Source organism: Carettochelys insculpta, chromosome 1 (genome assembly GCF_033958435.1).
Source record: "Carettochelys insculpta isolate YL-2023 chromosome 1, ASM3395843v1, whole genome shotgun sequence".
Taxonomy (NCBI): domain Eukaryota; kingdom Metazoa; phylum Chordata; order Testudines; family Carettochelyidae; genus Carettochelys; species Carettochelys insculpta.
The window spans coordinates 167493079-167515929 of NC_134137.1; the positions used below are offsets into that span (position 1 = coordinate 167493079).

General features: G+C 41.2%; 1 protein-coding gene across 12 annotated transcripts in view; it reads right to left on the minus strand.

The window, feature by feature from the left end:
* Nucleotides 1-2968: 2968 nt before the first annotated feature.
* Nucleotides 2969-22851, minus strand: part of BCOR (BCL6 corepressor) — a 79342-nt gene continuing 59459 nt past the window's right edge. For all 12 annotated transcript variants that reach the window (XM_074994888.1, XM_074994862.1, XM_074994924.1 and 9 more), the window contains 5 exons: nucleotides 18255-18421; nucleotides 6620-6765; nucleotides 5265-5342; nucleotides 4913-5063; nucleotides 2969-3536 (listed from right to left, as the gene is read on the minus strand). In XM_074994888.1, coding sequence (XP_074850989.1) covers nucleotides 3242-3536; nucleotides 4913-5063; nucleotides 5265-5342; nucleotides 6620-6765; nucleotides 18255-18421 — 837 coding nt within the window. In that variant the 3' untranslated portion in view covers nucleotides 2969-3241. The remainder of the gene's footprint in view (nucleotides 3537-4912; nucleotides 5064-5264; nucleotides 5343-6619; nucleotides 6766-18254; nucleotides 18422-22851) is intronic.

Genomic DNA, 22851 nt, shown 5'->3' on the forward strand with positions numbered 1-22851 from the left:
TCTCATTTGTGAGCAGACGAATCTGACCTGTAACTGATCGGAACTGAGGGAAACTCTCAGGGCAAAGCCAGAACCTGAGCAACTTGAATCCAAGCGGGCAAGTTCAGACTCTGAACTAGGGAGCAGACCCACTGCCTCTGAAAGATGTTTCTCTATGACAAGTGGGCCAACAAGATCACCATAGCCCATTCTGGGAGGTGTTTGGAAAGGAAGTAGTGGCTGGTCCTCCCTGCTGCATCATAAAAGAGAACAACTATTTTTTTAAATGGCATCAGAGGCCTCAGTGGTACAAGGCTACCATTGCTGTTTTTATACAGCGTATATAGGTCCCTTAGGCTGTGTCTACACAGCAGCATTATTTTGAAATAAGCTATTCTGTAAACTATCCCAGAATAGCTTATTTTGAAAAAGCACATCTACACACCTGTTATCAAAATGGCGCTGTTTCGAAACAGAGCCTCCAGACACAATAGACCCTATTTTGGATTAGAGCCCTTGGACGCACTATAGTTTATTTCAAAATAGCTCCTATTTCCTGTGTACACAGTTCTTATTCCAAAAAAAATCTATGTCAGAATAGATGCTAATCTTCATAGAATGAGGTTTACTAAATTCAAAATAAGCTGTTGGCTATTCTGAAATTATTTTGAAGTAGTGGTTGCATTGTGTAGCTATTATTCCAAAATAACTTCGCTGTGTAGACACACCCTTAGCACAGGTTTCTAACAGGATTTGAAAATGAAGTCCTGATGTGGACAAGAGGCAGGCATATACTGAGCATCGTGAAAGGACTCCATTGTCTGATGCTGAAGATTCTGACTAGACAAGTATTTATTGTGAGCACATTTCAGACCTTTCCAAAAGAGATGGTTCAGAAAAGGAAATATACTTCCATTTCCTGTTTATTCACAGACCATGAAACCCAGAGATTTTTCTCTCCTATGCTGCAGGCTCAGAGATGTTGTCTTTGCATACACCAGTGGAAGTGGTACACAACTGACACATATGCCAAAATCACCAGCCACCCAGCACACAGCTGACTGGACAAAACAGGTACAAGTAACATTTATAATACTTACGTACACACTTCACTTCAAACCTCATTCCATGGCAAGAGGAGAAGACACGTAACTAGCAATTAACAGCAAGAACTTACCACGTTCAGCTCAGACAGACAGCTGAGTGAAGCAAAATGCCCATTTCCAAAATCAAACTGCAGACTATGCACTCAAAAGAGGAGCTCTCAGATACGTACTAAGACACTAACTTCACTGCTGCCCATGAACCCATGTGGGCCACAGGAGGCAGATTTTGCCATCACACTGAGAACCAGCCACAATCCCTGCACGCCATTAGTCCTTCTTCTCCCTTGTATATTGCAGGGGTTAATCGTTCAGACACTTCTGCAGCAGTTGGGGAGAACACTCAACGACCCATTTCTGACCCCCTTTACAGTCTTAATGCATTTAGAGAAAATTTAGATACTCTAGCTGTTAACAAAATAAAAATAAAAACCCTCAGTTACCACTTGTAGATGGCACCATAGGAATCTTTGCACCATTTCCCCACATATTAATACAATGGAAGACTGTTCACAGTGCAATAGTACAATAGAGAAAACAATGAAAAAAAATCTTACTATGTTTTCAGAAATTCAGATTCTTTCATGACAGCTCTAGGAGTTCCTTTTTAGATGTCAATCCTATAGGTATTTCAGTTTGCTAACTGCATTGCTTCTAAACCTATTTAAGCACAGTATGTCAATATTGGACAGAGAACGTCCAATATATTGGGGAAAAGTGTAAGTGTTTGGTTTTCACACAGGGCATACTTTAATATTAGAGCTAGATCTGAAACAAAACTTAGTAGAATCTGTTCCTCTAACAGACCACTTTAGAACACAATCAAAGGAATCAGACAACTGTGAAAGTTTAGATCCAGATGTGGAAGTCAACCCCCACTCGAGTTTGTAAGGGTTCAAGTCTCAGGATAGTTTGTTAAGGTACTTTTTAAAAGATGCTTTTAGGACCAGGAATATGGTTCAAGGTTGCCTCTAATGTAAGAGAACACATGAAATGCCCAGTGTGCCTACATACTCATATAATTTCTTTATAGGAACATCAAGTAAGTACAACTTTAAAAATGACAAGTGGGAAAACACATTAAATGGAGTAAAATAAACTCCAGAAAGTCTAGTGTCTACTGTCTTTTAAATGCCTGACCCTGCAAGAAGGTTCATGAGATGCTTTTCTGTTGACCATGATGGTAGAAGCTAATACAGATTCCACATCATATTATATAAATTGTTTCCCAGCACCATGTCATTCCACTAAATATCAGATCCAACTTTTACAATCTTACAAGTCAATTTGTTTTACAATCATGCACAGAATTAATGGAACTCCTTTCAAAATCTTCTTCATTTTCTCAGTTTTATTTCCTTTAAGAAAATTTTTGTAAAATATAAATACAAAGGCAGGAGAATTTACTTACAAAGTTAAAACACAGATCTCAAACATAAACACACAATTCAGAAAATTTTAGTTTATGTACAGTTTCAAGCAACTTCAACATATGTTAGTTTTTCAATATTTTACAAGGTACAGAAAAAATAGTTCAAAGTCTTCTTTAAATAAAGAGCATAAAATGTTTAAACATATATAAACAATCCGGTTTGAGGTGTGAAAATTAAATTTCACAGCTTTTAAATTAGGATATAAAAGTTCATAATTAGTTGGTGTGTATGGATATGGTTTTAATTTATATTACAAAGTATTGAATTATATTCAATAATGTTTACCTGGCCAAAGCAGGTAATTCTGTAAACAAAAAAACAAAAATAATATCATGAAGTGCCTTACCAAATTCTCTCTCCCAAACAAGCCACATGACTTTGATCACATCACCTATAAAAGTATGTTCTGTGTAATCAGTGCTTTGTATGAAACAAAGTCAATGTGTGGGTGTGTTATATTTTAAATGTGTTCCAAGTAAAAACAAATGTATCTCAAAGCCTGTGTGCATTTAAAGAAATATTATATAACAATTTTGTAAAAACTGATTAAAGTTCTTAAAAAAAATGTTCCGAAGTCCATCAAACTGGAATTCAAATCTCTTATATAAAGGAAAGATACTTTAATATTTAATAGTGTCCTTTCTTTACAGAAACGATTGCATTTTTTAACACATATACATAAAGAATTAGCTTTATAGGGTACTGTACATTAAATGGCCTGGTGGTTCACCAATAGATATGAGAGAGATGATCCTCATCCGGATGCAACCACTCAAGTGAGGATCCAAGTAACGTCTGAAGTTCACTTGTAAACTCTACTAAGTCCAAGAGTTCCTTGCTGTCTGGATTAAAAGCTTCAAGGTCCTTCGCACAAGAAAACAATGGACTCAAAGACGTTTGTTTGTAAAACTCTGCCTCACTGATTGTGACAACTTCCACGCTAGGGAAGTTGCAACGGAATATGCGGGATGACATTTTCAGCTTCTTTACTATGTCCGACAGCAACAGCCAGTTTCGTGGTCTGCAGAACCAAAAAAAAAAAAGGGCTCAAATAGTTGACATGACATCATAATAATTCTGGTTATACAAGTAGAAGCTTTATATTGCATATCAAATCCTGCTCATCACACTCTTGTGATGAGTCTGGCATCAATTAGACTAGCTGTAGGATTAGAATTTGGCAATGTCCAGATGCATGCAAAAACACACACGTGCATACTAAAGTAATCCATGGCTTTTTGGGAGACAGGCTGGTTGTATGCTGTATCAAGTTAGGCCCTCGTCCTGTGAACTGAGGTACATAATTTTAAACAAATGAGTAGTATTGACCACTCCTCTGATCTCTACTCACATGTGTAAATGTTTACGCAATGAAGCCTTGCTTTTTAATTCAGCAGTCAAGAATTAGCTTACAGTTAAATAATCAGGATCTTGGGCAGATATGATGTCTAAAGAAGCAGTTCATGGATTTTTTTCAGACTGATATTAAATATTTTTCTATGCAATTTTTATTAACAGCCATTATTTAGCCACTGGGGGTAAAAAACCACCCAAGTCTTACTTGATTTATAAACTCTTCAGAGATAATAGGCTGTGGAGAAACACTTTGTAGTTATGCAACTATTGCAAACCAGGAATAGTTGTTTACTGAGCTGATTCATACTTAGGAGATAATACACAACTAAAGATGAATAATAATAATAATAATAATAATAACAACAATACACAACTAAAACAGCCCTGGTCTCTGCTCATGATTAATAACTTTCCAGTATCTGTACAGAACCAACAAGCTACAAGCTTTTTCTCCATGTGTTTGATCTAATGAATGATTCATGGGTCAAATCCAACTTTGCATAGAAGCATTACAACTGTAGCAACCCTGCCATGTTGTCACTCATGAAGTGTCTATTGTGCGATAAAGAGATGCAAATTCACATGAAAAAATTTCAAAATGATAAAATGTTAAATTACTTGATATTAATCTGCCAGAAGCAAATGTGTTATTTTGGGACCATCAAGACCCTTTTTTAGGTGGTGGGAGGACATTTGATATCTTGTGTTTAAACAGTAATTCACTGTTTTCTGGGATGTAAACCAGCTTTTCTATGCTAACAGCATTTTGTCAAGCACTTTATACTGCGGCAAACACCTTTAGCACAAGAAGAATGTTTATCCTGAAATTTCTTTACATTCCCTTATACTTTTTGGAATTCTACCCTAGAGCAGACATATCAGCTCTCTTCCCACCCATCTCACACAGTGGCACGCTGTGTATGAAAAACTGTGCAGAGATATAATGTAGAGTTTAAATTGCGTTATTCTAAAAACAGCATTCAGCCACTAACTCCTGCCACCACAAACAGATTATTATTTCACTGTTTTGGCAGTTCTTACCCCTGAGAGAGAGACACTTGGATATTGTAACATGGCAAGAGAGGAGCATCTGAAAATTCAAATTCAAAGACATCACTAAAGCCATCTTCTTCCTCATCGCTTGGGCCAGGGGGATTTGCCAGGATGTCAAATCCAGATTCATCTTTTGGATCTAGTTAAACAAAAGAGGAGGGGTCAGGAGAACCATCATTAGGAGTCTTGCTTTACCATCCTGTAATTGAAGTAAATAAAAACTAGACACTTCTTTCCTTCAAAACTTCCTCAACCATAAAACAAAAGAAATCCCCCCACATGCTAGATAAGGTTTTGAAACTCCTTCGCATACAAAAAATAAAGTATAACAATTGCTCACCACATACAGAACTGCCATAGAAATCCCAGTACAAACCAGGGTCATCAACACTTCGACCTTGCAGGTCATTTAGATACTCTACAGAGGGAAACAACAACAAAAACATACTAATCAGAATAGAAAGCTGTATGATACACTGTCTGTTTAGGTTGCCATAGTCCCACTATGTGTGCTTCACACCTCCCATCTAAAATCCATAAGGTATTATGGAGGCATACACTATGAAGAATCTGATTCTTGTGAACACGCTTTCCTCATCTTCCCCAAACTCATGTGGCTCTCTCTCACCCAATCCAAAATATCAACAAAATCCAAAACTTTTGCAGTGACAGATTTTAACCCACGGAGGCCTGAATTTTGAGCTGCATCATCTTGATTTTTTGAGAGATACAATCCTCAGTCTTGAAAAAATTCATTTTAATCCTCCACAGTTCTCAGGGACAATATATTTGGAAGTTAAGTAACACACACACAAGGAGATAGGAAAGGTTTTCACAATAAGATTTCACTACCCAAAGGCTGTATGTAATTTAAATACAGCTTTATTTATTTATTTATTTGGGGGGGTGGGGGAGGGATTTACCAGTGAAAAAAGACTGAAAATATATTAGGATTCATTTAGGACTCACTACGGTCCTAAGGCAAATACTGATTCTGCAAACAGTACCATTATACACAAGCACTGGAACTGGTCAGTTTCAAACAATAAAAGGATAGGGTATTTTTCAGTTGTGAGCCAATGAAATGACAAAAGGATCTGTAGTTGTGTTTACCTGAATATAAAAATGGAAAATGAACTTAATATTCCCCACACTCACATCTCATTACACAGTCAACTCCTTCATATCATAGCCTTTTTTAAATAATAAAATGGTGGACTGAACTTTAAAAAAGTTCAAACTAAGGGGAGGAAATAAAAAATGTTTCTAAAACTTGTAACAAAGAGATGAAAGTCTGTATCAACCTGAACAGCTGTAACTAATTATGCTTAACATACCACTATCACATTTGGCTTTTTTTTTTTTTTTTGAATTTCAGTTTCAACCAAAATTTTATGTACCAATAGAAACTACACTGATCAATGTCCAATGAGTTGGTGTCCAAGCAAAATCTGGTGGCAGAACATCCTACATCATGCCAGGAATTCCACGTGGCACATAAAGGAGACAGAATCCATATACATGCTTCTACCATTTTGTTTTCTTGGCCAGCAAAATTTAAAGTCACTTAAGTATGTTTGAGTAATTGTTGTTTACACTGAACAATAAAACTTTTGGCTGTTTAGATTATCAGAGGCAGAGGCAGGAAATGTCACATTACATTCACAATAGCAGACAGAGTATAGAGTTACTCACCTGTTAGAAATGTTTCCATCAGTTCACTGTGTGTCATTTTCACAATAGTTCTACCTGAGTATGTAGCCAGTGTTGGATCGGCGCCATAAGAAAGTAACAAGCGTACAATTTCTAAGTGATCATTTTCTACTGCATCATGGATAGGCCTAGAAAAACAATATGTTAAATAAATATATAACCCTACTTATTTATTTTTTAAAAGTATGTTAAGTTTATCCCATTAGTCCACTGAAAATAAGAATATACCCCAGATACTTCAATTTATGTGGTACACATGCACTGAATACATACACATGGTAAATTAAACAAACATGGAACTATCCAGAGATCTACCAATGACTGGCATGGTTTGCTTCTCCATCATCGTTTCATCTTTTCCCCACATTTTGTCTGTCTTTTCAGAGCAAAATCAATTGGCAACAGGCACTTTTGCTATATGCCTGTACATTGTCTAGCACGTTTCAGATGCTGTTGTAATATTACACATTTGTTCTAATGCTGCACTCCATTAGATCAGTGTATCACATTACGATACTTCATTCCAGGCAAAGCAAAATAACATTCCAAATTTCAGCAAATTTAACTTAATTAGGTGGGTTGAGGAAGACAACCAACATGTAACGAAAAGTGAAAGTTACCCAAAGTTTCTGAATTATGTACATAGTAGCCATTTGAAAAAACTTAACATGAATTAATATGGCACAATATATGTAGTTAAGTGACACTTTATATAGTCCCAGCATGATGTACAAATTTAACTTGCAGAAACATCCAAAAACAAAAACAAAAAATGCTGCAGTAAGATTAATATATAGTAATGTTGGAGTTAGTTTTACAGCAACAACATTAAGAATATGAAAAATATCCTCTGATCCAACAGATGCAGTAATTATTATGCATGAATATAATTCTGTTACCCCCTAGCACCCCCTCCCCCAACACACATTATCGTAATTAATTCCTGTCCTTAAAAGTCCTGAGTTCTGTAACTGGAGTTATTTGAAAGTCAACATCTTACACGATAGCATCTAATGAGAACCATGTACTAATACCCCAGCTTTTAGAAGGAAGTGAGTAGAGGGGGCATGTGGATCCAAAAGAGGTATTTCTATTCAGACTATAAAGCATAGTAAATTAAATTTCTCCAAAAGTTAAGGGTCCCTTTATAGACTTCCACTTTCAGACTCCCAGGAGGGAGTATTCTTTCCACAAAACATGACACAAGCTTTCAAATTCAAGTATTCCCAGACACAAATAAAGTAAGGTACCATTTACAACTAGGATTACACACAACTATTTAAAAAAATCAGAAGTTTATGGTTATTAAAAAATGTGAAAACTGGAAAATTAGCAAACATCCTTAACTCTGACCCTGCACACTTCTCACCTGTAATTGCTATAGAGATTCACCCCCATGCTGATGGCCAATAACAAAAAGTGTTGAGAGCCATCCTCAGAAGGGGGCTTAAATGGGATTCTGGTGATGCATGGGGTCTCGTTCTAGCTTTCTACACCAGGGTGAAGACCTTCCTGAATTAAAATCAGTCATCTTATGGTGCAGTTTCTAAGTAACTTCAGGAGGGGACGTTAGTATATCATAATGGTATAACATGAGAAGATCTGGCAAAGAACAGCACAGTGGTGTCTTCCAGCACCTGCATAGTTTTGTCTGTTGGATGAGGCTACTGGACTGTTCATCTTCAAGTGTAATTATCAAAACAGTCTGAGTTTTTTATTCATTTCTATGTTATATGGGTTCTTATACTGCCTTCATTATCATAGCATCCAAGTACCTTCCAGAACCCTATGACACAATGTGACTAACCTGGCACGTGTGATTCATCCCTGGTCTCATTCCCCAGACAGACAAGTGTGTTAGTGTAGTATCTTGTTTTTATTAATTTTACACAGTGCTGGTTGCTTACTTTAGGCAAGCAAGTTGAAGGTGTGCATCTTGCAGGTGAAATGGAAGCAGGTGAGGTCTGAGGTGGTTCTTGGCTGCCCTGGAAGCTTACCCCTCAGTTTTTGACAGGCCACTGAGAAAACAGATCTATATAAATGAATTTACCCTTTCAATGGACAGCTAGATTCTTCCAAAAGAATGGAATTGTGTGCTCTGGCAATGGTTTTCAAACTTGCGTATTGGGGACCCCTTTCAGACAGCAAATATCTGAGTATGCCCCCCCACCTCATAAATTAAAAGACTTTTTAATATATTTAAAGCCATTATAAATGTTGGAGGTAAGGCAGGCCTTGGGGCGGAAGATGACTTCCCATGACGCACTATGTAGTCAACTTATGATCCCCTGAGGGGTCCCTACTCCCAGTTTGAGAACCCCTACTTTAAGAGATCTTTTAGATATCCTGACCCTAAACCAATGAGTGACGTGCAAATAAGGATGAAGACCATTAAGCTGACATGGTATCCTGCCTCATTTCAAAGAATTTTAAAGCCACGAGAGCCCACTGTGATCATCTACTTTTATCTCCTGCATTACACAGGCCAGAGAACATCACCCAGCAATTTCTGTTTCAAACCAGTAATGTAGTATGCAAAAAACTAGCCTGATGTGCTTGCGGTGGTGCAGGCCACTGAGGAGGTGCATCGTGACTTTATGATGCTGTTATGGAGGAGAAGAAATTTTGGAGTTTATTGCTTCTACGCATCTCTGTCACAAACAGAATTGTCTACAATAAAGCCACAATTTATCTATGCCAGAGACAGAACTTCCTCAAGGGCTGGTCCCAGAACGTGGCGTGAACTCCCCCAGAAAACAAGGATCACCACAAATCCCATCAACTTTCCCCATCCAAGCACAAGGTGCATTTCACTGACCTTCCCCTCTCAACACATATCAACCTGCATTACAAAGAGACAGACAACTAAATATAACACCCTACCAAAACAAGACACTACTACACATGCTTTTCCAACTGGGGAGGATGAGAGTACATGTGACAGATATATAGCCAAATGGCTTAAGGAAGAGGCGAGCAAAGTTGGGCCTATGAAATTTCACTGGGATGGGGGCACAGCACAATTGACTGCTGGTCTCAGGCTCATCCAGCTCATTAAAAATGTTGAACTACGTTACCATTTTATGTATGTGTATTCACATTTATATGCCGATTGATAAAGTTTGTACATATATATACTTATTGTCATACACATGCTGAAAGGGTTTGCTTTTGTTTTCTGTCGTATGCACATAACCAAAATTTCACTAAGTTTGTATTACCTTAGACTGGTTGCAGGGAAAGGGGCTGCTAATTGCAGGGATGAAAAGTGGGACCCAACATAAAAAGTTTGCTCATCCCTGATTTAATACACTAGTAGAAGGCTTTCTGATACTATAGTGGTGAGCACAATATAAGAATCTATGTCATGGTCTCCCAAACTGGGGGGGGGGAATGAAGAAATTCCAGGGTGGGCATGAGGCAACCCAGTCCCTCCATCATTCCCCCCACCTGAAGAAAGTTCCAGCCTTTGTTTCTGGCGCTCAGCCCCTGCCATTTTACGTGGGTGACCCGGTGCAGCCGATATAAAAAAGCAGGCAGCTGGCAAAGACCCACGTGGAGCTGGCTGCCTTCTGCAAATGAGAGTGAGTGTGGGGTGGGGGGTGGGGGAGAGGAGGAGGAGGAGGATGGGGTTAGATGGAGTCTGGGGGGTGCCAGGCTTTGTGGGAGGATAAGGGAGGGGTTCTGGCAGGTAGCTCGCAGGACATGCGGGGCTCAGGCAGCCAGTCAGCACCATGAGGCTTGGGTGGCTCAGGCTGGTGGGCAGATGGCTGGCCCTGGCAGCGTGGGGCTTGGGCGGGCAGCTGGCCTGTGGCTGGAGTAGGCAGCTGGCCCCAGTGGCTGGCAGGCAGATGGACCTCTGGCCCCAACAGCTGGCCGGTGAGTAGGTGGCTGGCCCCAGAGGCATGGGGCTCAGGCAGGTGGCTCTGGCAGTGCAGGTCTCAGGCAGGCGGGTGCCTGACGCAGGCAGCTCTGGAGGCTGGCACAGGGCTCAGGCAGCTGGCCAGCTGGGCTGCACCAGGCAACCACAAGGGGCCAAGAAAAATTATTTGTGCTTATTTTTAATTTTCAGTAACATTTTTATATCAAGCTTTTGTGTATATTTCAAATTACAAATTGAATTTTTTGTTAAAGGGGATTGGATGATGGTAAAGAAGAAGTGCTGGGGGGCATGATGGTTTCTCAAAAATCAAAAGGAGGGCGTGATGCCAAAAAGTGTGGGAACCACTTATCTACGTAGAGAAAAAGAGAAGACTGAGTCACTGACCTACATGAGATTAATGAGCTGTATTGATAACTGCCACTCCTCCTATGATCTCTGTTAAACATGTGCACACAGACTGGTACCTGATGTGGGGTAAAGTAGATATTTGATGGCTAGAGTGGGTGAACACTGATAGCAGGTCACAGTTAGGCCGTCTGCATGCATCCAGTACAAGTTTTCTATTTGTATAAAGTTAGTTAAAATTACTGAAGCCCTAGACTTTCAGTTCTTTGTCTTTTACCAACTACTGAAGTGATATTTATCTACTATCTCAACTATGTTTTAAAGCAGTAGCGTCTATGAGGTGTTCCTCCAGCCCTGTCTGCACCAGGAACATTATCCAAAAGTTGAGTTAGTGTTATCAAATCAAGGCAGTGGCCCTGATGGGACCGAGGAAGGGTAAGAAATATCAGATCTGCTGTCCTCTTCTATGGGAGTGTGCCACCCCCCTGCTCCACGGTGACAAGTGCCAGACAGGGAGCCGTGTTAGTCTGTATCTTCGAGAACAACAAGAAGTCCTGTGGCACCTGATAGACTAAAATATCTGTTAGTCTATAAGGTGCCCCAGGATTTCTTGTCCTGCTCCATGGGTCACCCAGAGAGCAAAGAGGCCTAGCTTAGCAGGCCTGAGCAAGCAGGAGAGAGATCAGGACGCCTGCCGAAGCTGCCCTTGCTCAGAGGCGTGGCTGAGCCCACTAGAGATGTGCCTCGAGGGCCAGCCCTACTCCTGTATCTCTGCCTCAGCCACAGGCCCATGATAACTGCCGCTTGCTGCACAGAGCAGCCATCAAATTTAGCACAGCAGTGCCCCCATCTGCCTTCGGAGCCCAACCCTAGGCCCCAGCAAGTGACTTGCAGGAGCTGTTTCCCCTACTTTCATGCTGCAGGAAGCCTGCACAGGAAGCAGCTGCTCTTACAGGCCTCAGAGAGCCTGTCTTTTTTGCACACATACACAGCCCCCACCAATGGTAAGCAGAACTGTTTGAGTTTCCTGACCCCGCCCCACTGCCATGGAGAAGCTCCTCTTTTTTTGTCTCCCTCGGGAGCGGTCTGTAGTGGGGTGCCAGAGTACGGGAGGAGGGACGGCTGCTGCTTAAAAAAATAAAGTAGCAGAAGTGACAAGTTAAGGTGGCTTGAGAAACAAATGGGAGATAAAAGTTAAAGGCTACGGGGGTGGGGAGGGGGAGATGGCAGGGTTTGGGAAGGGAGGAAATGAGAAAAGGAAAGAGAACAACAGACAAAAAGAGATCCTGAAACAGGGTAGAATAAAGGAGAATTAAAAAGAGGAATGAAGAGAGAATAAAACAGACAGACCTAGCACTGCATGTACAGGGTTAGAAAATGAAGCCCCTACCAAAACGGTGTATGGACGCAAGCAGATAATTAATACTTATACCAATGATGGGGAGATATAGGGAGACTTCCTGTTTCTAATAGAATTTATCACCCTCACTGAAAGCAGCTAATGTAGTTCTCCCAGGTATGAGACAACTTTTATCTCTGGTCGATAAAGATACCCCAGCTTGCATGAAATGATATGTTATTTTCAAAACTGTTCCTTAGAATCCCACATGCAGCTTTTTGACTCTCACCCCTCAAAATATTCATTGTATGGGAATTTCAAAAGGAATGTCGCCTACCTGTACATATGGCTACAATTAAATGGTACAACCCATATGAAAACAAGCCCTTACAAAGACAGGATGCCCTTCTACATAAAGTGGAGCGGGGGCTGCCAACGTAGGCATCCTACCATGTATTAACTATTCTCATTATTGAATCAGAGAAATTTGCAAGCAGTGGTTTATAATTCCATCACAGGTACAGGCCATACACGAGCCACTCAAGGTTTCACTCTGTCTTTATGACATCATCAGAACTCCCTTGTTGCAATGATAGCCCTGTAATTTAGTTATTTGTTATTTTATTAGGCCCTGTAGTGTCTCTGCGACAGATTTTTATTTAAAACTACATACCTTTAGAGACATGAGGCTGCCCTACAAAGCCTATGAGATACAACCCACTAGGAGGGTTTCTATTCCAGTTCATCTGAGAAAGTGGGTTTTATCCACAAAAGCTCATGACCTAATAAATTTGTTAGTCTCTAATGTGCTACAGGACTGCTTTTTACTCCAGTTGTTGTGCCTCTAATAAAATCAGCTACTAAAGGAGATCATCTTGTCATGAAGTGCCAGCCAAAATCATAGGATGACACCTGTTTTGCCATGGTCCTGTTAGGAAGAGGACTAACAGAGAACTAACCGCAGAATCTGTGAGGAGAGCGCGAGAGCCCACAAGCATGCGCCCAGTAACAGAAATGTAGAGGTGTAACGTACATCTGACTTCAGCATTCCCAGCCTAAATCTTTACATTTAAAGCAGCCTGTATCTCAACTGCAGAATGCTGGCATCATGAAAAATGGAAAAGTGCACAGTGGTTGTTACAAATAAAAAGGAAGAGATAAGACCCAACATACCAATAGTGGTACTTGCAGATATCAGATGTCTGTCTCAAACCACTTGTAGAGCAAATACATTTCTATCTGGTAAAGAAAATGTTTAACAGAACCCCTTATGCACAGCCTATTATTTAACAGAAATACAGCTAAGACCGTCTTGAAGACATAAAGATCTCACACTTTCCTACTATCATCTTTGATTAGCCAATAATTTAGCAACAAAACACACATGTATTTTCAAAGGCTGACACACTTCAGCAACAACTAAATAGTCTAGTGAACGTTCACGTTGCACTGGATTTCTACAACTGCATTTAAACACCCAAGATGCCTGTATGCAACACAAGCTAGATTCTACCACCTTGGTTCACACTGAATGATACCGCTTGTGAATTAAACTATCATTGATTTAAATTAGCACTCAGTGGCACTAGGACTTGTAGATGACCTATGCTCCACTTACAGTATAAGGCTTTAAGTCAAGTCAGGGACTAGGAATATTATGATTGTGCCCTACTCGTGACACCAAAATGCAGTTGCAACATCTAGTTTCTTCTCTTACCCAGATTTATATTTAGTGCAGCAGAACTTCATAGGGCTTGACCTCTTCAGGCAAAAAAGATCAGAAAAAAACAAGAACACTCGAGTGCTACTCTAGAAACTTTCTTCCACGTATATACTTTGCCTTATTTTCTCTCTAAAAAATGCCTGAGACAAGAAGAGACTATTCAGTGACTTATTAAATTTAACCTGCTTTTACAATACACATCGCTAGTACACGAGCACTGAACATGAGTGAAACTGTGTGCATAGAAACTGTCCACAGAAGATTTTACAATGATTTCATAAAACTCTCAGGTTTCATGATGCTGCAAAGACAATGTCGCATAGTTCAGATTCCAGCAATAATCTCAGCTGTCACGCCTTTCGGTTGGCTCTGCCAATGAAAGGTAAGCAATAACTAATCCAGATCCTACATCTTCATCACGTGGGATCAGTCTGGAAGCCGAGACAGACAAAGCAGAGGAACAAGTGCACACAAATGTGTGTCACTGTGGATAGGCCTTTAAGCAGAGGTGAGGAATCCCTGGCCCGGATACAGACCACAGCTTCTCTGGATCTGGAGCCAGAGGACTGGGGCTCTCCGGGCGGGAAGCAACTCCCGGCTCCGCTGCTGTTCTCACGGCTAAGGGAAGAGAGGAGCAGCAGCAGCAGCAGCAGCCTAAGCAGCCTGCCACAAGGCTTCCTACAGCAGCTCTGACTGGCTGTAATTCCAGCCAATCAGAGCAGCGGAGGGTGGTACCTGGGAGCAGGGGGTGGGGGCCACAGAGCCATGTGCATCCTGGGGTGCTGCAAAGGAACATGCACCCTCATTGCCCAGACCCTGCACCCCCAACAGCTCCTATGTCCCACTTCCACCCTGTTCTGCCCCTCCCTCCCTGACCTTGCACCCCAACCTCTCCACCACCTCCCACCCAGACCCCACACTCCTCACCCCCACCCTAGTTTTGCTCCTTCCCTTCCAGACTCCTTCCCCCACACCCTCCTGCCCCCTTCCTGTCATCTAGACCCACATCCCCCACTGCTCCTGCACCTCCTCCCACCCAGACCCCCAGCACTCTCCTATACCTCCCTCCAGCCCAGATCCTCCACCCACAGACTGCTCCTGCACCCGACTCCAGCCCAGATCACTCTCCCACCCAGACTCCCCATCCCCAATTCCCAACTTGCTCCTGCACACTCCCTCCTGCCCATAGCCCCGGCCGCCATACAAAAACCAAAACAAACAAAAACACCCCACTTCTGTAGCCCCTGACTGATTTGTCTACAGGTCAGTGGTCCAGACCCAAAAAGGTGCCCACCCTGCCATAAAGAATTCACTTCAACAACATGATGCAACTCTGAGAATCACTGGTTAGCAACATCAGAGGGCAAGGATTCATATTTTGGTCAGTTAAAAAAAAATAAGACAAATCCATTTTTTATATTTGGCTACTGTTCCTGATTTGATATGGGAATAACATCCTCAGCTCTTCTGCTGCTGAGTAACACAAAGTGACTGAGACCCCACTCCACCTTTTTCTTCCCCATATACAAGCTTAACACAAACACAGTTAAGGCTCCAAGGGAGAATTAGTATTTGTCTTATGACTATCACTGTCTTATACTCAGATACAAGTTTGGCTATACACTCCAAAAAGGAGGGAGATGATCCTCCCCAAGAAATCCTTCATAGAAGCTTGTGCTCAGTATCCTTCTGAATTCTAAAACAATCTAGGCAGATCTGATTGGAATACGCTGGGCCTCTTTAGAAGCTTTTGAAGGCACAAAGGGAACCACAAGATGATTTCTAAGGGCAACACGTATGAGTGAGCTTGTAAACCGAAAAGATGATAAATTGTATTTTAAAAGATACACTTTTTAAAAAACATATCAAAGAGATATGACTAGCTCCTGAGTTTATATGTACTAGTATTTCTTCCCTGGCATAACTGAGATAATCCCCACTTTTGAATCTAAATTTACACCTACTATCAACTGTTTGGAAACTTAAAGTCATATTTCTATATCAATTATTCTGGCATGTGAGCCATTTAGGATTCTTTTTTATGGCAACCCTTACTTATGCGTGACTGATTTAGAGAGTCTCAGTGATACCAGAAAACAGTTTGGTGGAGGGTTTTTGTTTGGATAAGATCTCCCCCTTTGTATTTTTAAGAAGTGGGTGATGGGAAAGGAATGTTTACTGTTCAGCTCTATATCCAATGTTTCTCAAAAAAACTTTCTTTCCAAACTGATGGGCTGCTAATGATGGACCATTATTGACTTCTAATGGACCATCTCTAGCTGGATTCTTTGAGCTTTGTTGTTCTGAATCCTCCTTCCAACTATTTCAAGTTGATATGCAAAGACATTAAAAACAAAAGAGATGGACTCAGTTATGCTAATTTTATGTCCTGAGTTATATAGGATCTGGTAAACATTCACGCTACCTGAGGGAACTCCATGCCCCCTAGATTTTTAAAAGGAGAAGATAATAAAATAATCTGACCTCAAGAAATCATGGTCTTTAACATATTTAGAAAAAACTATCACCAGATCAGCTCCTCTGAGAAACAGAAGATGAAGCATTTAAGATGAAATTAGATAAAGAACTTTCTTAGCACAAAGAGACAAACGCTCAAAGCTTGAGAAATCATGCATGGTAACTTCCTCACCCCCTCAGAAAGAGGCTCGACATCTACTCAAAACAGGAACTAAATGCATATGCGGATTCTGAGGAAGGCAAAATATGGCAGCAGAGGAACCACCAACTCAAACACACCAAACAGACCAGCTGAGTCTTGTTTGCTAAATTAAAAGGAATTATAGAAAATTAAAAATAAATCATATTTGAGATCAACAAAGAGAGATACAGCTAATACAATAGAACAGGGGTGGGGAACCTATGGGCCATGGTCTGGATCCAGCCCAAAAGGCTCACGGCTCCCCAACTTCAAGCGGTTCAAGCCAACGTTGGCACTCCAGCAATGGCAGATCGCTACAGCTGGAATGCCAGCACTGGCTCATGCTGCTGCTCAGGGTGGGAAGGAAGTTTTGAGACGCCCCCAAGCCTCCTGGGCCCAATCAGTGCAAGGTGTGGGCTAAATTCAGCCCACTGGCTTTGCCTGGCAGGGGAGAGAGGAAGCATTGCCACATGCTGCAGGGAAGCAGTCCCTGCAGGCACCATTCCTGTCCCTCCTCTTGACTGGGAACTACCCAATGGGAGCAGCTTGGGGCGGTGACCGCAAGAAGCGGTTCTCTCCAGCACGCAGCACCACCTATGACCCCCCACCTGCCCTCCCTGGTAGGCGTCCAAGCCCCAGCCCAATCCTCTACCCCCTTCATACCCAGACCCGCCCCCCCACCGCAATCCTGCATCCTACTTCCTGCCCAGGCCCTGCAGTCCCTTCCCGCACACCAAACACTTACTTTTCAGCCCTGCCCCAGAGCAGATGGCCTCACAAACTCTACTAGCCTGTGCCTCCAGAAGAGTTTAGTTCATTCCTGGAGGTAAGCCCTCAGCCTTGGAACATCCCTTTCTGCCCCTATGGGGCTAGAGCTTGAGGGGAGTAAGATGAGTGTCACCTCCTCCCCCCATTCCCAGTTGGGAGCCTTATATGGGAGGAGCTGTTTTTTTTCCTCCTCAGTTGGGGGTCAAGTCAGTGAGGGTTTGGGATTTTTTTTTTTGGCTTCTCACTTGTGTGTGGCCCTCAGTGGAGTTTTCTGTGGGTCACCACCCCTGCAAAAGAGCCTCTCAAACAGTATTCTGCTAGGCACAAATTCTAGCGGAGTTAAAAAAAATAAACCAAACAAAAAAATTTTTCTAGATGACCTAGAACATATAAGGAGTCTAATAGCCTTCAGTTATTGTTTGCCCTAACTGTTCAATAAGAAACTTCATAACCCTCCAAAAATGCATGTAAAGCATTTCCTAGAAAAATACCAATATATCAAATGCTATTAAAATTCGTATGTGAAACAGTTAATCAAACACAAGCTACAATACAAAAAAATGCCTCCCACAGTGAAAAATAAAGGAACATGAGAATGAAAATTCAGTTATATCAGTTTTGGATGCAGAAAAAAAACGTGAATTGGCAGTTAGAGGCTAGATGTACTAAAAAAAGCCCGGCATGACTGTTCAGGGGAATTCTAAATTTCCGTGTGTATGAACTTGCAAGATCAAAGAGTGAGAAATCTGGAAAGGACACCAACTCTTCAAAAAATTAATTTTCTTTAATCATTCTTTCTAAACAGCTAATACCACGTAGGTGACACTTCTCCCACCAGATGTTACTTCACTAATGCACCACAAATCACTATTTTACTTTAGTAACTAAAGCATTGCTAACCTGGTTCCATCCTGAGCGCTGCAGTTAACATCAGCCCCATACTCTAGGAGATGTCGCACAATGCTCAGCCAGCCTCTGGCGCAGGCCTCATGGAGGGCACAATAACCTGCATTGTCACGATGATTTACATCACAGACCTTGTTTTCCAAACAATACAAAACCACTTCCTGGAAATAAAGAAGGGGAGGGGGAACAGATAAGTCACATTATTTGTTGCTGTGGAGATGTGCATACCTTTAACATGTTAGCTAGCGTTCTCTCTTTGAATGGGCTAGCTCAGGTTGGAAAGAAAAGTGTGTATGCAGGGAGGCTGGGGAAATCACGTGGCTCTCATCCCCATAAAAATATCATTTTGAAAGTCAAAGACAGCTATTTTTTCCCATAAGCAAGGCAGTACAGTATTGCGCAGCAGTAAGATCTCTACGCACACCAGTGGGATTTTCTGCATTAACTAAAGGTAGAAAACAGAAAGGATGTACACATTTCACAGTAAATTGTGGTCTCTGTTTCCTCACACTTTGCTTGATGTAAACTGTTAGGTTATTAATCTTACCCCTGTATATGAAAACATCACTACAAAAATGTTCCAAGCACAGCAGTAATGCATTCAGTGTTAGCCTGATAAAGAAAGTTTTTTAAAGACATGAAGGACAATGGTTTCCATTAGAAAACTAATCAAAAGAAAATCCTAGCCCCAGTGAAGTCAATGGAGCCAGAATTTCACCCACAGTGATATTCTTCATTCAGAACTATAGCCAGATGCTCGTTTCCAATAAATAACCTATCACTGTGGGAAGCCATGTGAATTTAACACAATTCATCTTGCAGTCAAATGTACCATGGTTGAAGGCCTAGGCCACCCTCAGCTCTATGCTCCCATGCAACCTTGAAACAATGACTGCTCCATCACTCAACCAAAAATTTGGGATTGGTGCAAGTTTTATTTATTTACGTGAGAGGCACAAACAAATGATGCAATACATAAGTAGCTCATGTGCCCTAAGATTAGCTGCAATCCATTAATTCTGCATTCTCTACCTTTAAAGGGTAAGCAGCGAATTATCTGCATGTTTATTTGCAAGCAATGTGGTTTGTTTCCTTTTGCAAAGCAGAAAGGATAACATGCTGGGTGTGATGCATATATTCTTTCAGTTTCAAAATCTACCGGAAAGCCAACAATAATCTGTGCTCTTGGTATACCTGACCTGAGAATTCGTATCTAGGATACAGCATGAAGCTGTTCTTTTAGCAGGCCCTCACTAACCACACTAAAGTGGATAGCAGCAAGCTAATGAGCTGTCTACCCCTGCCAAGGAAAGAAACCTAGTCACATGACATTGGGATCAAGTACATCAGCCACTTACTGCTGGTGCACAGATCAATTTACCTCGATCCCAGCAGTCTGGTGTCTCACCAATCAAAAGCTTTATTGTTCCCATTAATAATCCTAAAGACCAAAATCGAAGGACTCTGGTCTTTGCCTGAACTCCTGCTCCCATGTCTGCCTGAAAAGGGGCTGTATAACTGGGGAACCTGAATTTGCTTTAAACATAACAAATGCTGACTGAGAAATTTCAGATTAAAGGACTTTTATTTCGGTATAAATTTGTCTGTGCATATGCAGAGACATATTTTAAAGAACATCATAAAAGGGATTGGTAAATGCTACAACAAACCATTTTCTTTTATAGTGATTGTTCACGGTGACAGTAAAAGATTTAATGATGTTGGTTTCAAACACAACATTGCTCAACTGTACATGGTTAAACAAAATAGGCCAACTTATGCCCTCAGATGTTCATGTATTTATTTGAAAGTGGAGTGCAAGGCGCGTCTCTTTAAAAGATGGGCAGTGTGTAGCCCCCTTATTGGACCAAGTATGAAGGCCTTATTGGTTGCTGACTTTTAGCTCATTGTAATGGCTATAATTTTGAACTTTAGTTTAAAAATGCAGTTACCTTTAAAACAATTTAAAGCCTCCAAATTTAGTTACGCATTTTTGTAAAAAGGAAAGAGGTTTTCTAGGACAGAATAGTTACTGAATCAAAGGCTAATTTTGTTGGATAAGTCCATATTGAGAGGCAACAAGAAGGTTATTCGCCACAAACTGCAAGCATCACTGCTGAATGCACGAATATGTGGCAGCACAAAACATTTTGAATTCATAAGTGTCTCTCTATTTAATGTTAGACAAAGGTTTTGAAGCTTGTATGGTCAATTTAGATATATTCAGTTGATCCATTTAAAGCAGTGATCTGAATATCACATGCTTAGTAAATCCAAAGAACCAGCTAGCTTGCCACCAGCAAAAGCTAAATCATAGTTGTTTTTACTGCCTGCAGTTTCTTTAGCTAAATAGTAATGAGTAATGTTAAACAAAACATCACACATTTAAAAAAAAGTTAGGTTTTAATTCCATCCTGAACTTCACAGTATAAGATGCCTGCAACTTATCTTCCCCTCCCCCGATCTTAATGGGAATCTCTCCCTTTCAACATCTAAGTGCGAGTCAGATCTGTGCACCTTGCTCTCCCATCCTGAACCCACAGCCGGCTAGCTACATGGATTAACCTCCAACCATCCAGGGGTTTTCCCAGAGGAATAAGATAATACACCCAAAATCAGTATTATTGTGCTATGCTACTCTGCACCGCAGAAGTAACCTTTCTGTGACCTTAAAGGGGAAGCCCAGGGGAAGTGGCCCGTGCAGCTCCAATACAGCCTTGTTGAAACGGAAGAGTAGCATGGGTCTGGGAGGTTGCACAAGGCTCTGGGAATATGGCCGCACAGCGCATCATGGGGATCCAGGGACTTCACAGACTAAACATCCTGCATAATCCATTAACAAGGCAAACTCTATCTCCTCCACTGGCAGACTGAGGAGAGCCCCTGAGGGGAATTACAGTCCTTTTCTCCCAGTCTTCTCCAAAATTAATTACCCTCCCCATAACAGATACCAAGTGTCTCCCTAATGCTGCTGCCTTTCCTGGCAGGATTTAATCCGGAATTAACTAGGGGCTGGGGGGAAGCATTCTTTCATGCACAAGCACTAACTAAAATCACCGAGCGGAAGGAAAAGTAGGGTTTCAACACAAATTAAATTTATTACGTAGCCTTTTGTCATCTTTTTGGGTGTGGTTTTATGCACCCCCATAGGCCAAAAAAAATTAAAAAATAAAGTAGTATGTTTATAATTATACTGAAGTCATTTAAGTAAATATTTATTTAATGGATCCAGTACAGCATATACTTCTAATACTGACATCCTAGTTAACTAAGGGTCTAATCCAAATGGTCTTGAAATCACTGGAAGGATTCCCCATCAATGGGCTTTGGTCAGGCCCCGAAAACATACGCACCCAAGCTTTCCCCACGTTCCTTGCCTAAGTAGCCTTATTAGCTGCAACCAGGCTATACATCTGCATAGATGCAAACCAGGTTTATCACTAGATACTTTCTCCCCACCCTGAATGAATGCTTGTAAGGGTGAAACCCAGAGAGAGAATGGGTTCTCTGTTGGCCAGAGAAAAGACATAGGGGAATTTTTCTGAATTGAAGCAGTCACCTCCTTAGTCTCTCTTCTGTGCAGCCGGGGGGAAGAGAGACAGATGTTTAAGCCCAAGTAGGCTTAAGGAATTCAGTGAATACCCAGGCCACAAGGAGATCTGGTCATACAGATATGTAAGTAGAAAAGAAATGTTTAGTCAAACGCTATCAGGTTATTTTTTTATTTTGGGTTTGGTGCGGGACTTCTCAGGCTGGCTGAGGTAGCCCCTGTACACTAACTTTTAAACTGGGTACCAGGGAAGTAATTCTCGGTGCTTTAACCTACTTTTTTTAGTGGCTCTATAACACCTAGCAGCCAAGTATGCTTTATCATGTTAATCTTTTGTTTGTTAATCACTTTTTTTTTTAATAAAGGAAATTATTTGATTCTTGTGTCCTAGAAAAGAGTCTGGGTATATGCATGCCTAAGACTGAAAGGTCAGCTACCACACTGCAGCTTAATTTCTTCCCCTTTGTTTTCAAATTCTCTTCTAAGGAAGGGTGAAGAGTTTTGGGGTTAGCCCACAAGGAGACATCCCAAGTTGTGTCTTCCTGGATTTTAAAGGGGTTTTTCTCCCTTGGGTGGTGGCAGCTACCTTTCAGGGTCAGGAAATCTGTGAACATGGGAAGATTTTAAATCAGAAGCCTATAGAGGCAAGGTATTTTTAAGGTTTCTTGCGGGGCCCCACCTTCTGAACTCGGAGTTGTCAGAGTGAGGATCAGACTTGACAATCCCTGTCTTAATTTTTACGCACATTCACATACACAGAAGCAACTGCTCCAATCTAGGGTAAGTTGAGCTATCACATTCACTTTCGCTGTACTAGACAAAAAGAACAGAAAATTTTCAAGCCTGCTCAAGGAGCTAAAGTAAGGATTCATGTGAAGACAAGTAAATGGACAGCCTGAGCAAAGAGCTTGCAGAGATTCTATAGCTCCCACTGCTACTGTGCCCTATTACCGAAATAGACCCTTTTGCCGCCAAACACACCACTAGCCTTTCGTGCACGTATTTCATGCATCCGATGAAGCGGGTCTTTGCCCACGAAAG